This window comes from Fukomys damarensis, unplaced genomic scaffold (assembly GCF_012274545.1).
Source record: "Fukomys damarensis isolate Sample0158 unplaced genomic scaffold, DMR_v1.0_HiC HiC_scaffold_38, whole genome shotgun sequence".
Lineage (NCBI taxonomy): Eukaryota > Metazoa > Chordata > Mammalia > Rodentia > Bathyergidae > Fukomys > Fukomys damarensis.
In genome coordinates, this window is record NW_022900950.1 from 75,640,669 (window position 1) to 75,660,392 (window position 19,724).

Consider the following 19,724-nt stretch of genomic DNA (forward strand, 5'->3'; position numbering starts at 1 on the left):
AACTTCTCAGTTGTTGCTTCTCCTGACCTTGAATTAAAGTCTTCCTGGGGAACTGGAGAAAAGTGTCCTAAAGTATGGGGGCCAATCTGAATGTTAGGAACAGAAATCACGATGCAAACAGGAAAGAGGTGAATAAGGTTAGGTTTAATTGGCTCTACTGAGTCAGTAAGAAGAACCCCACAACAGAAAAGTCATTGCAACTGGATAGTGCTTAGCTGCTGGAAGGAAGCAGACTATCTGAAGCCTCTGAACTTGTAATCAATAGCAATAGCAGGGGGGCGGGGCTCACCTAGCTTTATTCATGGAGGGGACCACACTCACAGGCAAAATCATTATAGAAACAGCAGTGAGAATAGGGCTTAACACAATGGTGTGTTAAAATTACATTTAATTGCTCTAAATTTTCCTAATATTACTAAAATTTTCCTAATATTTAATGTATGTTAAGGTTTTCATTTTTTAAATATTGTAAGTAATGTTTTGAGATACATTAAACAACAACAAAAAAGATATTTAAACTTTCAGAATTGGGACATTTTTCTAATCTACCAAGTAATGTGTTACATTTTAATCAGTTCTCATTGCTTAGCCACAGGATGTGACTTCATGTTCCCCAGCTCTGTCCCACCCAGGATGTGGGTTCCTCCTTTGTCCAGAGCATCCACACTGTGCACAGCACTCGCCTTGTAGTTACTATTAGTCATCTCTGTTGGCAGATTGACTACTGTGGCAAGAAGGGCGTGTGCTGGAGGAACACACTTTTACTTATGAGTGGCCCTAAAGACCAAGATTAGTGATGCAAAGGAAGAAAAGATTAACTCTGATGCTACACAGTAAGGCTTCAGGCAGGGTTACAGAGGAAAACAATCACTATGTATAGAAAAGTACCAAGTTTTGAGTCTCTAATGGGAGTTTTAGAAAGGAAAAGGGGAGACCACTGTACTATATGTGACTTTTGACAAAACCATGTAAATACAATGCTTAGTAAAATACACAATAAGAAGACTAAGCTCCTGGTGGACCACAGATTTCCCTATTGTATCTCCAGAGATATAGCAAGTTACATTCCACCAAGTATATGAGTCTGCTTTTCTGTCAATAGTCATGCTGTATAAGCACCATGGTGCACCTTGCTGTTTCCCTCACAGTCAGGGACCTAGAGCTCTATCCTAGTCAGCAAATACAGACCTATGCCTTTCTTTATAAAAATCAGGTTCATGGTGTTCCACTGAAAGGCTGTACCATTATCCTTTCAGCAACATCCACTCATGGACATTCTAGGCTTCTTTTGATTTTATAGCTTGGGATGCCATAAAATAACTCTGTATATTGTCTAGATTTCTAGACTACGCTAAAAGGCATTGACTTTTTAATAACTAGAACCATTACATCATGACTCTCTCTCTTTCATAGAATTCTGCATAAGGCTGGCACCTTGGACTTCAAACAAAAAAATCTGATATTGAAACCATGCTTTTAATAGTGTTTCTACTGGAACAAAATACCGCAAAAAGGACCCTGGCAACAAGGTTGTACTTCCACATACAAAATAAAAGCATACAATTAAAAAGAGAAATGACATTCACTCTTTACTGCCTTTAAAAACAGTACCAAGAAACATTTTCAGAGGGCTCTGCACTGTATCCTTCATGTCTCTTACCAGGTCCTTGCAGCATCACACATTCACAAACTCTAAGAACTCTTCTAATCACTGCTTGCAAACAGCAAATAATTTCTAAGATGACGTTAACATGTCAACCCCGACATATGGATCACAAGCTGGATCAAAGGGAAAGAGCTGTTGACAACTCAGTTTACGCAACAGGAAACTGAGCCCAAAGCCACAAAGTCGACAGAAACCGGGCAGAAGAGCCGGGGATCCTGGACATACCTGTAGGAACAGGTGGTCTCGCGATCCAGAAGCACATTGGTAGTAACCTCACCACTCAGTGCACTGATCCGGAAGGCTTCTCCTTGGTTTCCAGAGACAATGGAGTACTCGATGACACCATTCAACCCACTGTCCAGGTCAGAAGCAGTTACCTGTGAGGAGCCAACTACCTGTGAGAAGGGACTTAGTCTGCAATATGGGCTGAGCCTACCTTCCAAAGAAATGCATTATGAAAAGAGTCACAATTGTCAAACGCATTTTAAAAAACAGCAATCAAAAGGACAACAAGCAGCAGCTGAAATGTACATTTAACTTTATCATAAAGTGAGGGACAGGAGAGGACATTTCCTGGACACTCATCCAAAGGATTTCCAAATAACTTTCACAGGCTGTTGAGCTGTCATTTTAGGCAGCAGGCAAAATTACTGGAAAAATATCTAATTTTCTTGAATATATGATTTCTAGTATTGTCTATGGATTCATGGTTACACCAGAGTGATATTATAGTAAACCTTTATATAGTGAATGATACTTTTTTCATTTGTCCTTTTTTTTTTCCTATTTAAAGTAGCACCTTTAAAATAGGCTTTGTATACATTTTTATACTGTATTAAACTTTCAGTTTAAAGGGATCTCTGAAAAATAAAACAAAACCTACAGTTGGTGCTACCAAACTGAGATCCCGATTCTGTTAAATTGTCATAATAGTGGGATGGAGAAGTTCTAGAACATTCTTCACAGTGACACGTTGTTCAGTCTGAGTTCAGTTTCAGTCACTGAGCCAACCGTGTCAGTGGATTCAAGACCTCATTGAAGAACAAGTCTGAGACTTGTTAAACTTTATTTTTTTTACATTTTCTGTGACCCTCCTGTCATCACCTTTCTGGCTGCTACACTGATGACCTCACAGTGGATTTTGCTTCCAATTTTCCTCTCCAAATCCATCCTTTGCACCAAGGCCAGAGTTTTCTGGGGACCTAAGTGGCCCAGGGGCAGCTCACAGGATCTCATCAGAAGGGCTCCCACAGCAGCTTTTTGATGCAGAAAGGCAGCCACACACAGTGTCCTTTGGGATCTCCAGGAAGAGACCGGACCCCCTGGAGCCGTAAGGTTAAGTGTGGTACAGGGCGGGCTTGCGAGGGCGGCCAACTGGAGCATTCTGGGCTGCCTGGCAGCACACAGCCTTGGCGGCTAATTTCACCAGGGAAGAAATGCATCACAATGCTAGTGTCTGGTGAGCACAAGAACCCCAGCAGCCGTGGGGACCCACCCGCGCACAGCGCCCCAGGCTTGATGAGGTGATAAGATGGCACTCTACTTTGTCTGGATGTCTCCTCATGCAAGATTCAAATTCCTAAATAAATGGAGGAGTAAAATGAAGGACAGATGATAGGAAATAGGGAGGCAGATCTCTGATAAAAGGAAAGGGGATCAAGAGATGGTGGGGAGGAAGGCGATGAAAAAGAAACAAGATGTGACTCCCTAGAGGAATGCAGTTATGTATTGCAAGCATACTACTAAGAAAAAATTCCAGAGAGAACATCCGAGTGTCTGAGACAGAGGTAACTCACACGGGACGGGAGCTGGGCCATGCTCTGACCGTCCTACTGAGTCTGCACCCCACTGCAGGGCCAGAGCCTCAAGGGCAGGGAGCGCACGTGCACACTGTGGTGCAAGAGGGGGAGGCGCCTCTCCAGAGGGTAAAGCCCCCAGGGCCTCCTGTGCCTTTCTGGGGACAGGGTATGGCAGCGCTAGCTCCCCGGAAGCTAGCAAAGCTCACTGTGCCCACCTCTGACTTGAGCTTCCAGAAGGGTACCAGAGCCTGAAGCTCCAGCAGGTCAGCTGGGTCCCATGGGTGCACCTGGCGTGGCGGGCGTCCTCCTGTGCATTTACTCTACTCTGGGCACACTGACCCTGTTCACACCACAGAGAGAGAAGCGCAAAGCTTAGGCCGCGGTGTGGGGATCCTCTGGTGACAAGGTAGAACCAGGGCCACCGCCAAGGTGAGGACATTCACTTTCACAGTGATTGGGAAAGTGGATGTTCTTGCTTTCTTAAACATCCCAGTCTTGGCCGAGACAAAAGCAAAGCAGTAACAGGGAGTGATTGCAGCAATAATACAAAATATATGCTACAGGATGAAATCAGTCTGTAGTAGTAGCTAAGAGGATATGCTGGGTGCAGAAATAAACCTCTAGGACTTCAGAGTCTGTTGGTTTCCCCTGACAGAGGGGATGGTGTGTGTCAGAAACTGGCCTTCAAGTAAAAAGGAGTCTCTGTATACATATTTCAGGTAAAGGTAGTCAGGTGGCACAGAACTATTGGCTGTCCTGTCCAGAAAGTGCATCTGTGTTGTGCAGTGTTCTGACCCTGCCTATGCCCGAGAGAGGGCCTGTGATGTAAATATTGGCATGAGCTGTGGATCACATCCGCAAAATTCCAGAGGCCAAAGGAAATGTCCTGCTCCATGTCTGCCTTTGACAGGGAGGGACAGACCTTCTGTTGTCCACCTTCACAACTGCAAAGGCTAAGTTCAGCAGTGAAGGAAATACGGACAACAGCTTTGATGCACAGAGAGAAATCATCAAAGGTGGGTGGGGATTAGAGCCAGAGCCAAACTGCCTGGCGAACAGACTTGCAGATCTGTCTACACGGCTGCTCACCCTTTAAGGCTGTGAGGGTCAATCTTCTGTGGAGCAATGGTTCAGAATCTCTCACCTCTTTCTATCTGGACACTAAATGCAAGCTTATTAAACATTAATTATATGATGCTTCATAAAATTAAACATAAGGTACATTTAATATAAAAACTTACATTTCCAGCTTCCCCACTAGACTGTGTGTGTTTCTAAGCTGTTATTTCTCGTGTCCCTGTCATGTCCCCTGTTCCAGGGTAATGCTCAGTCCCTGGAGAAAGCAAGTGGCTGGGTACTGAACACTGCACGAAGAGGAAGTGTGCAGGCAGAAGCCTCAGATTTCCTTCAGTCAAGAGTTTTATCCAATCCACCAAACAGGGCCCACTCCCAGAAGACACTTAAAATGTATGTGCTGGATGTAGGCCTTACATGTTTTGAAGTACACGGCTTGAAAATGATCCACACCCTACACCCCAAGGACACACACATTCCTGTTACCTGGATGACGTGGGCGCTGGAGCCCTGGCCTTCAGACACTGATGCTTGGTAAACACTTTGCTCAAAGCATGGAACGTTATCATTCACATCCTCTATCGAGACTGCTACTTTGCTGTAGGCTCTGTGCTCACTGCTTTCAGCTAAAATGATGAGCTGTACTTCATCCCTGACTTCAAAATCAAGGAATTTGGGTTCTTTCACAGTCAGTTGTCCTAATTTTATTGACAAGGAGGAAAAAAAATGAAAATGATTTCATTTATAAAATGTCTCAAATCACCACGGCTCTTAGTCTCATGTGCTCACCTGACTGTCAAAAGCCCCTGTCCCTATCGACCTGTGTCCTTGCGAAGAATTGGGAATTTAATATATATTTGCTGAGTTCAAACAGCTAGAAAGGAAGAATGAACGAAACAGCTGAGATTCTGGAACCCTCTTAATCCCCTTCTCCCCCACAGCTGGCCGTCACCTTCTCTGCAAAGTCCATCGTTCCAGCATCTCTCCACCTGGGCTGCAGCTGCCCTCCTCCTGGTCATCATCATTTCCCTCCTTGTCCCCTGCAGCTGCCACTCAAGTGCTTTCCCCACCGATCCAGTTTCCACTTTGGACCAAAGGAGGGCGCTGTCACACACAGTCCCTTCTGTGACTTTCCACAGCTACTGTGTTAAGAGTTTAGCATCTTCAGCCTGCACGAGTCCTTGCTCAGGCCTCTCCCACCTCCCAGGCTGCATCTGTTTCTTTTCCCTTTGCCCTCTCTGCCCTGGTCACAATGTGCCCCTCGGTCCTGGGTGTCCTGAATGCTCACTGCAGTGTTACCTCGGTGCCTTTCCGACCACAGGGAATGGCCCCATGCAGGCCTCTCTGGAGCCCTTCCTGACCCGTCTCAGTCATCACATCAGCCCCACGGACTGCATCACTGCTTTGCTTACCTGTGGCAGCCACAAGCCGCCCAAGGTGAGGACTGTTTCCTGTCTCCTAGCCTCACAGAGGTGGACTTTTGGGGGGTGGTGCCATGTTCAAGATTCACCCCCAAATTTAGAAATTCATTTCCTTCTTAAAATTCTACTTTGTTTTCTCCTCCACTTTAAACCAAAATGTCAGATCCAATTTCATATTATTATTACTATTATATTTAATTGGGTTTTCACTATCAGAAGTTCTATAAAATGGAGATTTACTGAATGAGCTGGAGATACCTCAAATCAAGAACAAATCCCAATGCTGGCTATTTAGTTTTGGTGAAGCACTTGGCACCACTACTGATTCTTGGGACCTGGAGCAAGTTATTGAGGTCCTAGAATGCTAAGGCTCCTCTTCTATATAACATGGAGATATCATAATGACTTCTGGGCAACTGTAAGCAAGTGACATAAGGCCTGCATGACATGTTCTCATGTGCAGACTTCAGGATGAGTCACCCAGATTTGTTTGCCCCTACATCACAGGACACAACATAGCACAGGGTTAGTACTTTGTAAACTGTGAATTTAGAATTTAATACACATAGACCTTGAGAAGTTTGATGTGCTGGTGAAAGATTCTTTTTTTGTTGCTTTTAATATGGCCCTGAAACCACTGCTGTGGCTGTGTGAACCACTTGCAACAGATAACGAACCTAGTCCAAAACAACTTCAGGTCATCTGGTAATTACTTGGATACCGGTAGGAATCATGCCCTGTTTTAATAGTTTATCTTTGATGTTGGGTATTTGAGAGAAGATTTTATAGTTTATATTCTGTTGATAAGAAAAAATGGAATATTTTATCTTATATTAAGAATTCACTATCCTAAAAAATTTAAAGTGTCATAAATTCACCATCATTTTTTGACCTCAGATTTAAATACTGATTTCGTACAAGGACCAAATTTCTTTTACAAACCACAGTCTATTGTACCAGCACTGTTGACATTAAGTTAGAGGATAGATGGAGCAGCTGGGGAATTGTGAAGAAGTATTTTATGGGCTGGTGAGGAAAGCAAGCTGGTCTTCTTAAACCTCTGTGGCACGAGGGCTGATCCCTGCACCCCCAAATGGCAGAAGAACCCCAAGTTTGACGTGGTCCACAGCTCTCTAGCAAACAGAGCATCATGTTATCATACTATTGTGTTACTGTTAGTGCAGAAAAAAGTAAAATAGAAATGCAACACTAAATTGCCAGTGTCATTTAGTAGAAAAAAGCGAGCCAATTATGGGGCAGATCAAAGTGGAATTTTTAATAAAAGTCTTGTGTTTAGGCTTTGATTATTGGAATTCTGCACTTGGAATGCATCTACGGTTCTAATGTTTTCTTTGCTTGGTTTTTATTTTTGGTGTAATAGCCGGCACATGCTGTGAAAGTTGTGCAATTGGCAAAGACAATATGCAGTGAGAGATGACTCAAGGCTGGCACACCGACTAAATTCACATTTAACCTTCGATGATACGCACATATTTTCCCAGAGACATCAAGGACATAATCATTTATGAGACGAAAGTACTAATGAGCTTCCTCCAATGGCCTGCACAGAAATCCACACTTTTTAAGAGCGAGAAAGAAGCCTTGCCAATAGCACCTTCATCTTCCTGCTCATACATTATATACCAGTTGTATAATCTGAGAACAAAACTGTAGTCATATTTTCCTTCCAATATATGCACACCGACAGCTTTTGTCCAAGTTATGCAATACATATCAAAATGAGGTAAAGACTCTTCACATGCTGCGTGCTGGCTACCATGATCAGGTTACTTCAGTGAGTTATACACTGTGCACACGGAGCTGCATAAACCTAAGCAGAATGTGACAAATATTTATGTTATCCAGTGGTTTTAAATGTTCTCCGGCTACAACTACGTCTTTGAAACATTGAAAGTTTGATCGTTTTTGTCTTACGTCAATCTATCCAATAATGGACTGAGTATTACCATCTGTTATTTACATACACAGTCTTAGTCAACTCTGACATTCCTGCTGGTCTAGATGGGCCGAGATGTTTCTAATCCAAAATGGCATGAAGTTTACATGCAAAAGTCAACCCTTAGTTTGTAAGTATGGAACAGGGCCGCTTTACATGAGCACAATGTTAGAGATCGATTTTACTAGTTTATCATATTCAAGTTTTCTATTTCCATAGGTCTGTTGTTTAAAATACATACATCCATATAATTTATGTTAGGTACCTTTTGACCTAAGTTTAACGATAATGTTTCAAAAGTAGTATGAAAGATGTATCTAATAGCATAAGGTTTTGCTGAAGTTTTCATGACAGCAGTGGTAAACAATACACTTGAATGACTGTCGTATGGAAAACAATCAAAATACTTGAGAAGTCATGGGCATGTTATTCACGTGCATGTGTCTGCACTGAAATGCATTACTGAGTTACAGAAGTAAAGGGTCCTCAGAGGACAGAACAAGACTGAACACAGGAATGGGCAGAGCTAAGTAGGCACGAGAACTTCCATGTTTGTCCCAGGGGTTCCACTACAACTTCCGACCTTGACACACACCATTGAGGACTGCATGGAAAATAAGGTGAGAAAACTCCACAAAAAGTTAAGAGGCTAGTAGGAAAAATCAGCAAGTAGTTGGAAACCCAAAGGCTAAATAAGTGAGCAATATTTTTAAAGTCCCTAAAGTTGATATACAGAAGCCCGAATTTCTTGATATTGGTGTTGAGTGAAAGGAAGAGAAAAACTCCTGAATTTATGGTGCCATACTATCTTAGTTATAGGGCCGGGATTTAGCTCAGCGGTTCGGTGGCCTGCCTTGCAAGCGCAAGGACCCAAGTTCAATCCCCGGTACCAAAACAAAACAAACCAAAACAAAAAAACAAAAAACTATCTTAGTTATATATCTTTTTAAAAAATTAGTAATTAAGCTTAAACTAGTTTCTGCTTGATGATGTCTCCGGCGAATCTGAGGGGAGAGCAAATCCTTCTTAAAGGGGACAAATTTAATCCAAGTTTCAAAGGGCGCCCAAAGGAATAGTTTCAAAGATAGCAAGAAGGTCACGGTGAATAAGTGCAAAAATCATGGAGATACACAACATCACAGGAACAACAGCAAGCAAATCCACAGGCAGCAAAATCAACCTTCTGTGAATTCTATCCATATATTCAGCAGAGCTGGAGATTGGGACTACACCCCAGCTCTACTGCTTAAATATATACAAACAACCTTGGAAACATGAGTGAGAGACAAAAAATTTGTTTTTTGTAAGATAAGGAAGAGTTGGGCTGGGGATTTAGCTCAGTGGTTCTGCTGTCTGCCTCGCAAGTGCAAGGTCACGAGTTTGATCCCTGGTACCAAAAAAAAAAAAAAAAAAGAGTTGAAAAAGAGCCAAAGATAACTTCTGGAAATGAAAAATAAATTTCCTTAGACTGAAGAGAAGAAGAGACAAAAAGTGAAAAAGATGTAGGAGAGAGTATTTTGGCCCAACGTTTATCTAACTGGCATTGCAAGAAAAGGTACAAATGAATATCATTTCTTGTTGCAGTCATGGGAACCCAGGAGAGAGCAGAATAACATATGAGGAGAGAAATTAACTGCAAGACTAGAATTACAAGACAGCAAAAATACAGAGCAGAGGAAGATTAAATGAAGACTGTTTTAGATAATAAACTCTGAAATCCCTAAAAGAGATATTTCAGGTAAAAAGAAAATGATGCCAGAGGAAAATCTGACGTGTAAGAAAGGTTTGCGAAGACATTAGCTTAGATGCTACTAACTGTACTTAAACATACAACTTGTACCCAATTTGAAAGAAATAAAAGTATGGTAAACAAAAGCATGTAAACCATAAAATGAATATTTGGAGATAAAGTCTCTCATGTTATTCAGGGAGAGTATATTTACTCATTTTGGGTTTTAATTATATATGTCAAAATAACTAGATTAGCCATTAAAAGGAAAAAAATATCACTTCCAATAAGCACAGGGGAAAATGGTCATTTTCAGAGAGTAATTGTTTATGTTGAATATACTGAAAAATATCAGAATCAATAAGCATCTGCAACCTTGCTCAATGCACAAATCTAAAGACAAAAGTTGCTTTGAAGCATCATTAACAGCAGTCAAAAGAGAGATTTTTTTTCATGTACTTTACCAAAAAATATATAAAGTAGTTAGGCTAAGTCTAACGAGAGAGGAGCACACAGTTGCTACCACTCTTTGCAGTCTTTCTGTACCATAGGACGGTTTATTCACTGTCAGTTGGTAAAACTCTTGAACCAGAAAATTTAGCTGCAGAACGGTGCACAGGATGTCCCTACAGTGACGACTGCTGTGTCATATGGTGGCTCCTGAAGTTCCAGCAGTGCCTTATTTCTGACAATGGGTGACAAAAGAAAGCATGATCTAGGGCTTCAAACCCCATGGAAAAATTACAGCAAGAGCCACAGAGTTAGGATCCATACTAAACTCGGGTTTCTGATCGCTTCAGAGGAGAGAGAAGACAGGTATGCGGCAAGGCATACATCAATTAGCTCCAGGGGCTGTTCCACAAGTCCCAGTAATACCTTATTTCTTGAGACTGGAGGCAGGTAATTGCGCGCTTGTGTTTCAGTTGTCCATTGTTCTTTTAGCATATCGTCTTGTAGATACTTAAAAATGTTTCAATAAATTGCACTATAACTAATTTAAAAATGGATTTGTGTGGGTGATCTTAGGTAGACTTTGTCTGCATTTTCATATGGAAATTTCAAGCGGGGAGGCCATACCAGGGACGCATGATAGGACGGGAGGATTTGGATGTGCCCAGAAAATGTGCTGATTCTACTGTTCTCCTTTTTTTTCCTACACATTTTAATCACACTTCCTTTTCCAACACACTTAGACACCTGGAGAGTGAGAAACGAGGAATTTCGTTTCCTAGTCTTTTGCCAAGAGGCTTCCTGTGTTGTCTGGTGACTCAACCCTGTGGTGGGCAATAAAGAGCTGCATCCCACTGCCTCGGAAAGGTTCCTGGTCACAGGCGGTGTGGGCCAAGAGGCCAGAGCACCACGCGGATGAAGAGGCTCTGACCTGAGAACGTGCCCCTCTCTGTTCTCCCGTGGGCAGGACTACAGAATCAGTACGGCAGTTGTGTGTATGGCGGTACAGAAATTACTGCAAACTTTCTTCTTACGTTTGACAGTGAAGCAATAGATACAGCTGTTAGTCAGAAACGACTGTTTCAAATAATCAATTGGTATTCATTTAAAACACAATCGTGGTCTTATTAAAGTTAAATTTAATACATGCTGTATTTGGAAGCAATTTCTTTACCACCACAGAGACTTTTCCAGCTGTCTTTTTTTTACATTGCTGACATTCAGTGGCAAATTAGATTCTTTGATGAAAATTCCCTAAGGCTAGGCATGTGTGCTTATTTCCAATTCAAACTCACTGTCAGTGATCTCCTGACTAGATCTCTAATTTCCCCACACGGGTAGGTAAATTATAAGTAAAAGCCAACTCATCTTAAAAAATTCAAAGGGCAGGATAGGCACTGCCTAATTTGACAATAACTAGAGTAGAATTCTTAGTGAATATATATAAGCAAATATATATGTGGTTCTGGGTTTCCCACAACTTCTCACTGGCTTCCATAAAAAATTTCTTGTTTACCTTATAAATTATTTACCTCTAATAATTTCTACCCTTCAAATTTTGCAGTAGTATCTGTTACTAGTAACATTAAATGGAGCAGAAGCAAGGCTATTTATTGTAAGGTCGGGAAATATTACCTGAGTTGGAGTCCAAGGAAAAAACTTCATCTTTGTTTCCACTAAGTACTGAATATTTAATAATGTCCCAGACTGCATCAGGAGCAAATGCTTTTACAGTCACAATGGAAGTACCTGTAAGAATTAGATTTAAAAATATCTTTAGGAAAAGAAAATTTTGCAGAAAAGCAAGATTAAATATCGAGTATTATTTGTCTACTGTATCTTCAAGTGTTCATTCGTTCAACAGTTAATCAGTAAGTGTTTCTGTAAGTCACATCCTGCACTAGTGTGGGGATCTAGGGACAAACAAGATAGACAACATCTCTGCCCCCGCAGTGGCTTTTAACTGGTGGGAAGAGGCAGAAAATGAGTACATAATGAAGGTAGATTTCAGATTGTGCTGCCTCCCTGGAAGAGAGAAATGAGGTTATGTGACACAGGCTTCTCGTGCCCGGCAGAAAGAAGCCTCATCAAAGAGAGTGGACCCAATGCAAGGTGTGGAGCCCTGGAAAGCAGGGCAGAAGAAAACTCCAGGAGGAGGAGGAATCACCACCACCCAGGTGGTGAGCTTGAAAAGTGCCTGGGAAAACTGAGTCATGGAGAAAGTAGGAAGGGAAAAATGGCACCTTGGGGAGGAAAATAACAGGGAACATTTTAAGAACAGTAAAATGATCTGATTTACTTTAAAAAATAATATATTAACTCTCATCTGGAAGACAGAAAAGAGGTCTAAGACAAGAACATAGAGACCAATTAAGGTAACACTGAAATAGTCCTAGCACAAGACAATGACCTGGGACTCTGGGAGTGGAGACAGAAGTGGGCAGATTAAAGATATATTGTGCCCTGCACATTGGGTGGGAATGGGAAAGGAAGCTGCAAATGTATAAATATACGAAATAAGTATAAATGTAAGAAATAATTCCTTAAGCAGTTTTTAGATCAGTTACATATAAAAGCAACCCAATGAGAGCAAAGAAAGACTTTACCAGAGGACATCAACTCATTCAAACATTAAAACAGGATAGCAGCAATCAAGAGATAACTTCAAGGAAAAGACAAATTGAGTTAGATATAGGACTTACAAAGACAGGACAGAAAGAAAAAAATTAAAATTTGGAAAGCTGGACAATTACAAAAGACTGCTAGAGGCAATAAGATGATGAATGATTATAATCGGAAGTGTGTAAGGCAGGAGTGGAGAATAAGTCTAAGTAGAAAGGGCAAGAGAGGTAGGCAAGAGTACAAGGGACATAGCTGTCGGGGAAACAAGTGGCTTTATGTCAAGGATGGGCAATTTTTTTCTATCATGGGCCACATAATAAATCCACTGTGCTGTTGTGGCATGAAAGTAGTCACTGAAAATGCACAAATGAGTGCGGCTGTATTCCAATAAAACTTTATTTCCAAATCTAAGTGGATGGGCTTAATGTGGTAGAGAGCAATGAAGAAAAATGGAAAGTTCTTCACGGGGGACTGATAGGCTGAGAGAATATGCTGAGTGCCTTTCAGGGCAGCTCTGGGAGAAGAAACACATACAGCTCCTTTAAGGTTTCCTAAAGACTGATTTGGGTACCAAGTTAGTACTCTGAGGTCTCTGTAATGCCCTTTGCTGCTCATCTCTGCCTTATCTCCTGTTCTGGTTGAGAATTTATTTCCCTCCTAGGAATGACTGCCTTAGTAAAAGTAATTTTATTTAGTCTACATCACTAAGGTTAAAATTATCATGAAATAATACACACATGTCGAATAAATAGCTCTATAAGTTTTAACAGCTATACACTTCTGCAACCTGTATCCCTATCAAGACCTAAAACAGTCTGAACACTTCAAAAAGTTTCCTTATGCCCTTCTGAAGTCAGATTTCTCTTACTTTCAGCCCCAAGAAATCATTTATCTGCTTTCTGTAACTTTAGATTGCTTTTACCTCTAAAATTTCATTTGCAAATAATATTAGTGTGACTTCTTTGGCTTAGCATAACTAAGAAAAAGTAAATTATTTTGTGTATCCAAAGTTCTCCACTTTTATTGCAGAGTTGTGCCACCGCGAATGGATGTACCATAATTTGTTCTCCAGTCACCTATAGAGGGACATCTGGACTGATTCCCATCTGGGGTCATTATGAATATTGTGCACACCTTTTAGCAAGGATTCATGTTTTCATTTCTTAGGGGTAAATACGTAGGATGAATGTGTGTTTAACTTCATCAAAAAGATGCCAGACTATTTTCTTTTTTTAAGTTGAGTTTATTGGTACATTTTAGGGCTACAGTACAGTTACATTCGTTATTGGGATCTTGTACCTTTACATGACAGGTCTTGGTTCTCATTTTTCACCTTTTTTCTATTTCACATTCCTTCTGGAAACGTTTGAGAATTCCAGTTGCTTTGCGTCCACTGGTATTTAATTTTATCCATCTTTGCAGATATGTAGTATATCTCATTGTTTTACTTTTGATTTTCCTGATGTGATAATGAATATCTTTTCATGTTCTTATTGGCTGTATCCCCCTTCTTTTTAGTTCATCTTTTTCCCTGGCTGCCTATTTCTTCTCTCCCACTACTCCTGAGCAACTCCCTAATGCAGTTCATTACCAGCCCTTTCTCTTCTCATTACAGGCACATAACTTGTGGCAACTACTCTGGACTCTGATTTTGTGAGGCACCGTCCCTCCTCTTGCTGTCTTCTGCCCCTCTAGGATGCCACCTGCAGGGAAAGGTATGCAATTTGTCCTGCCTGGGAGGAGACAGGCAGTGGAAGCTCTCTGGGAGTCTCCTTGGCCACTGATTGCACAGCAGTTGGGGCCTTGTCTAAGATGATGAATACAAGGCAAAGAAAACAAAAATGTCTTAAAAGGAAAGGGAAGCTACCATGATGTCAGAGATGAGTTCACAGCAGAGCTCATTAACTCTAATGCTTTTGGGTGCCTGAGCTGCCCAAGGCATTTGGGTTCACCATTTCCTGCGGGGGAAGCAGGCTTCAGGATGTTTAAGATGTGGGCCTTTTTAAGAGATGCTTGAAAATTCATGTTTACTTTCACAGGAAATATCCCAATTCCTAAATTTTAGAAAATAATTAAAGTAGACAACAAACACCAGCAGACAGGGTGTGTACAATGCAGCGATACCCTGACTGTAGTTCTGAGCCTGCTGCTTGCTGCCTCTGATGGATAGAGATCTTCTTTTTTGGTTACCAGCCCTTTTAGCACCGCTGAGCGCTACTTATTTGTCACCCTCAGACTTTCTCTGAGTACAACTGGAGACTGAGCTCAAATCCTCGATTAAATTGGACTAAATTCCATGACAGCATGTAGAAGTAGCTCTCTACACACAGTGGTACCTTGGTTCACAAACGATTTTGTTTGCAAACTCTGCACTGGATGACAACCACGGCCTCCTTTCCTGCACAAACACAAACGTAGATGTCTTTTCCAAGATTGTAGAACAAATTAAGCTCATGAGTCAAGGCACTGCTGTATTTGTGATCTATGTACTTCTACAACTGCACATTAATTTTTAACACTTTCAATGCTTACTAATAATGAGATGGATATGCTAATTACTCCGATTTGATCAGTACATATTGTATAGGTGTACTGATATGTCACATTGTTCCTCATAAATATGTACAATTATTAATTTTACCAGAATGTTTAAGAGCTTAAGATAAAATTATGAACTACTCTAATTTGATCACTGCACCGAGTACATCTATCACACTTTATCCCATATATTTGTATAATTTAATTCTTTCCATGTACTTAAAATCTAGAGTACTTGCCGTCTTTTGTTCAGCCTAGTTTTTAAAAAACAAAGCATGGTGCTGTGTAGCAAAAGCTTATTCCTTTGTAAACAGAAATTGCTTAATGGATGTGGGACAAAGGGAAGTTAAAGGGGGTGGGGAGAGGGAGAAAGGACAGTGAAATGTTCTAGACTCAAAAAAGAGAAAAATGCTGGCCTCTGCTTAAGGACTACTCTAAACTAATAGTTAAAGAAGGAAAAAAATGGAAACAAAGTCTTTGTAAATAGGGAAGGGTGAAGCAGGTGAAGGGAGGGCAGGGGAGTGGGGAAAATATAAGAACCAAGATCCTGTAAAGGTACAAACCCTAATGATGAATGTACTGTATGGTACACCTCAAATGTACCAATAAACTCAATGAGGAAAAAAAAAAGATGACAACAACTCCATGCTGTGGTGTCACATCCAGCAGTGGGATCTGCACTTGTAAAAGCTAGCACCGTTCAAGATCTCTGTTAAGCTCCTCTGTGGAACCCCACTGCACGGGTCCTGGGATCAATGCTTGAAGCTCACTCTGCTACAGATTACAGTGAAAATGATATCTAAATCAAGGTAAACTGATATGTCATTTTCCCTAGATAATTTAAGAGAATTTCATTGAAAAGAACAGAAAAAAAAAAAAGAGAGAAAAAGAAAAGAAAAAATTCCAGAGTGGACAGAATTTTTCCCATAGTATCTTTTTAATGTTTAATAATCAAACAGAAATACAATGGTTACTAAAAGTATTAAAGAAAAAAGTATATGATACTGCCCACAAAATTGAAACTTCAGTGAGAACTCAGTGGAAAAATAAAAGCATAAAAGAGAACCGGCTATGGAAAAAGAACAGAAAGACTCAAGCTGAATATATTACTCTCCTTAGAAACATTGCATTTAACACAAACCATGACACAGTTTAAAAATCATTTATCAAGATTTCCAAGAGGTTGCTCTTTTCAAGCCAATTATGAAGTCACTTAGCAACACAGTAATAAATTTTAATCAATCATGGTGGAATCAAGTTATTGCACATGCTGAGATCTCTTTCACGTTGCATTATAATCTGATGCAGATTTTACTGCATTTCAGAGACATGCTGTTAATATAAAATGGTGGGAATATGTCCTTACAGTAGTACAGTACATTTTATCTTCAGTACTCAATCAAAGTTCTGGGCTTCCTGATACAATTTATTTTTAAACATAGGAAGTTTTATTTCAACTGGCTTGTCATACATTCTTAAATATCTCAGTAAGAAAAGAAACAGCTATTCAGGCAAGATGTGCACTCTTGCTGAAGGCCTTTTTTTTTTTTTTTTGCACGGGTTAGGGTATTTATTACATGCCCAATTACAAAAGGAAACACGGAGATTGCTTGTGTGTAATAGAACAAAATAGGCACAGAGTTGCAAAGAAGAATTATATGTAGCCCCTCTCAAATGCAACAATCCTATTTTATTGCAAATAAAATGTTCACAATATCGAGTGGAATTATAGAACGAGAATTTCACTACTGAAACTACTGCAAACTTGATGGTAAAGTCAGTGAAAGGCTGAAAATGTTTATGTATATTCTTTCTGACAAATTTGAAACTTTCCTGTAGAAACATAAGAAATAACTAAACAGCCTGATTCTTGTAGGTTGTTGCTTATTGTGCACATTTTTATTAAATTGCTATGTCTTTGCATGTAAATAAAACTTACAATTACATACTGTTCATGTCATATCATGGTAGAAATGGTAAGCTAGGAAAATGACCACCACTGCACCTTCAATAACCATGATGTAAGTGAAATATATAAAACACTTTATTTTTTACATTTTTAGGTTTTTGTGAGTTTCACTTTAAGCTTCCAATTATATAAAAAAGTATAGCATATTTAATGTTGTTTTTCTCTTTACAAAAACACCATTAAAAAACTAATACTACTCACAGTAGGAGTAACTTCTCAGTTTGGAAGCACAATTGTACAAAAATTACTCATATCATGGAACTGCAAAGCAATAATCATTGTGAATGCTTCAGTAAATTTCTCATTGATAACTGATTAGAGAAATAGATGTTTCAAAGTTTGCATTATCTATTATCACTTAAATGTCTAATCACTGAAATTCTAAACATATTTTAATCATTTAAGAAGAAACATTTTCAGCAAAATGACAGAAAAGGAAGTCCCAGACCTTGCTCTCTACAGGGAAACTGAACTCTGTCTTGCAAAAAGCATTCCTGAGAACTGAAAAATCAGTTGAGAACATATCTGGGCTCCAGGAAGGCTCAAAACCAAGAACAGTCACTTGGTTTTCAGTATAGTAAATAAAAGCCACTTGATTTCACTTCTAATCCAGCTTCCCACAAACTATCTTGCCTCCGCGTGACTGGAAATAAGCACTAACTCACAGCTTCTACATCAGGTGGCAAGAAGAGCGTGGAATGTGTGCCCAATTTCACGGCTTTTGCAAAGGCTGGGAAAAGAGCTGGTTTCTGTCTAGGCTGACTCAGAGCACTGATAGGGATCAGTACACTTCTGATGCCCGGGGGGCTGCCGAGAACCCAGCAGCCTGGAGCAGTGTCAGAGAACCTGAAGCATCCAGACAGACACCAGTGGGGGCACAGATCAAAAAACTGTGAAAAAGAAAACAGCAGACCTCTGTGATTGGGAAATGACACGCACAAACTTAAGAGAAAACCCATTGCCGGGAAAGGTTGGAGAGACCCGCAGAATCTCCAGCCCGGACTACTGGCAAAGGTCTTCCCTATAGTAGGCTAGTGTGTGAAGTCTGGGAGAAAAGGCTGTTTCACTCCACTTCTTGTTTTGAAATGCATAACTCCCACCAAACAGGGGCAAGGCATGAAAAGAAATAGGGAAACATGACCCAATTAAGGGTCAAAATAAACCTACAGAAAAGAAAAAGCCCTCAAGAAATGAAGACTGATCAATTACGTGATTACAAAAATTCAAAATAATCATTGGAAAGAAATGCAATCAATGTACTACACAGGAAAACAGACCAGCAAATGAAATCAGAAAACTATGCCTGAACAAAATGAGACTATAAGGAACTAGAAGCTGATGAATCAAATGGAAATGCTAGAGCTTAAGAATATAATAATTGAACTAAAAATTCCTACAGGAGTTCCACAGACGTGATAAAGAGGAACGATTAAATTTAAAGACATAACTGAAAATTGTCACATGGGAGGGGCAAAAAGGAATCTTCTGGAAGGACATCTGGGATACCATGGAGAGGAGGAATATATTCATGATGGAAGCCTTGGGATAGAAACGAGAAAGAGAGGAAAAAAGGGGACCAGAAGATCATTAAAAGATCCTGCACTAATCAGCTTTCTTGCTGCTCAACACAAAATCCAATGCCCACAACCTTAAAGAGGACAGATTTAACTTGCTTTACATTTTAAGGGAATTCAGTCCAAGATTGTCTGGCCCCAAGGCAGAAAATGGGGTGGAAGGAATAGTGGAGCCCAGATACTTGGTTCATGGTGACCACAAAGCAAAGCAGGGGACACTGCCCCAGAGAAAGGGGGGAGGAACCAGACATGGACCCCAAGGTCACGCCTCTGTGCTCCACTAATCCTCGGTGAATGCTCGAAAGCCAATCGAGCTGACGTTCTACCATATACCGTACAGAATCAGTGGTCAAAAGCGCTCCCAAATTTGAGAAAGGAAATGGAAATTCAAATTTAAGAAGCTCAAAGGACTACAGTTAGGATGAATCCAAACAGGGCAGCATAAAAACACACAACAATCAAACTGTCAAACATCGACGGTACAGAGAAAATTTTGAAAGCAACAGGAAAGAAATGGTTCCTCCTGTGCAGGAGAACCTCCGTAATACTCAGCAGACTTCTCAGTAGAAAGAGTGTAGGTCAGAGGGAAGTGGGAAAAGATGTAAGGTGCTGAAAGAAATTGTCAACAAAATACTTCATTTGGCAAAATTGTCTGTCATAAATAAAGGAGAAACAAGACCTGGCCAGTGAAACAAAAGTTGAAAGATTCTTCTAATCACTAGATATGCCTGACAAGAAAGGGTAATGCTTAGAGTGAAACAAAAGGAAGCTAGATAGCAAATGAAAATATAAAAAATATAAAGCTCTTAGTAAAGGTAAATATATACAAAACCATAAACTCCTTTAATACTGTACTGGTGGTGCATAAATGATATTTAATTCTAGCGTAAAATTTAAAAGATAAATGCATAAAAATAAGTAACTA

General features: G+C 40.3%; 1 protein-coding gene across 1 annotated transcript in view; it reads right to left on the reverse strand.

Annotated features, from left to right (window-relative positions):
• Positions 1–19,724, reverse strand: part of Dchs2 (dachsous cadherin-related 2) — a gene marked incomplete at its 5' end in the record, with an annotated part of 231,612 nt that overhangs the window by 23,153 nt on the left and 188,735 nt on the right. Inside the window, 3 exons of the mRNA XM_010628006.3 lie at positions 1,892–2,043; positions 5,026–5,237; positions 11,732–11,845. Of these exons, the coding sequence (XP_010626308.1) occupies positions 1,892–2,043; positions 5,026–5,237; positions 11,732–11,845 (478 nt within the window). The remainder of the gene's footprint in view (positions 1–1,891; positions 2,044–5,025; positions 5,238–11,731; positions 11,846–19,724) is intronic.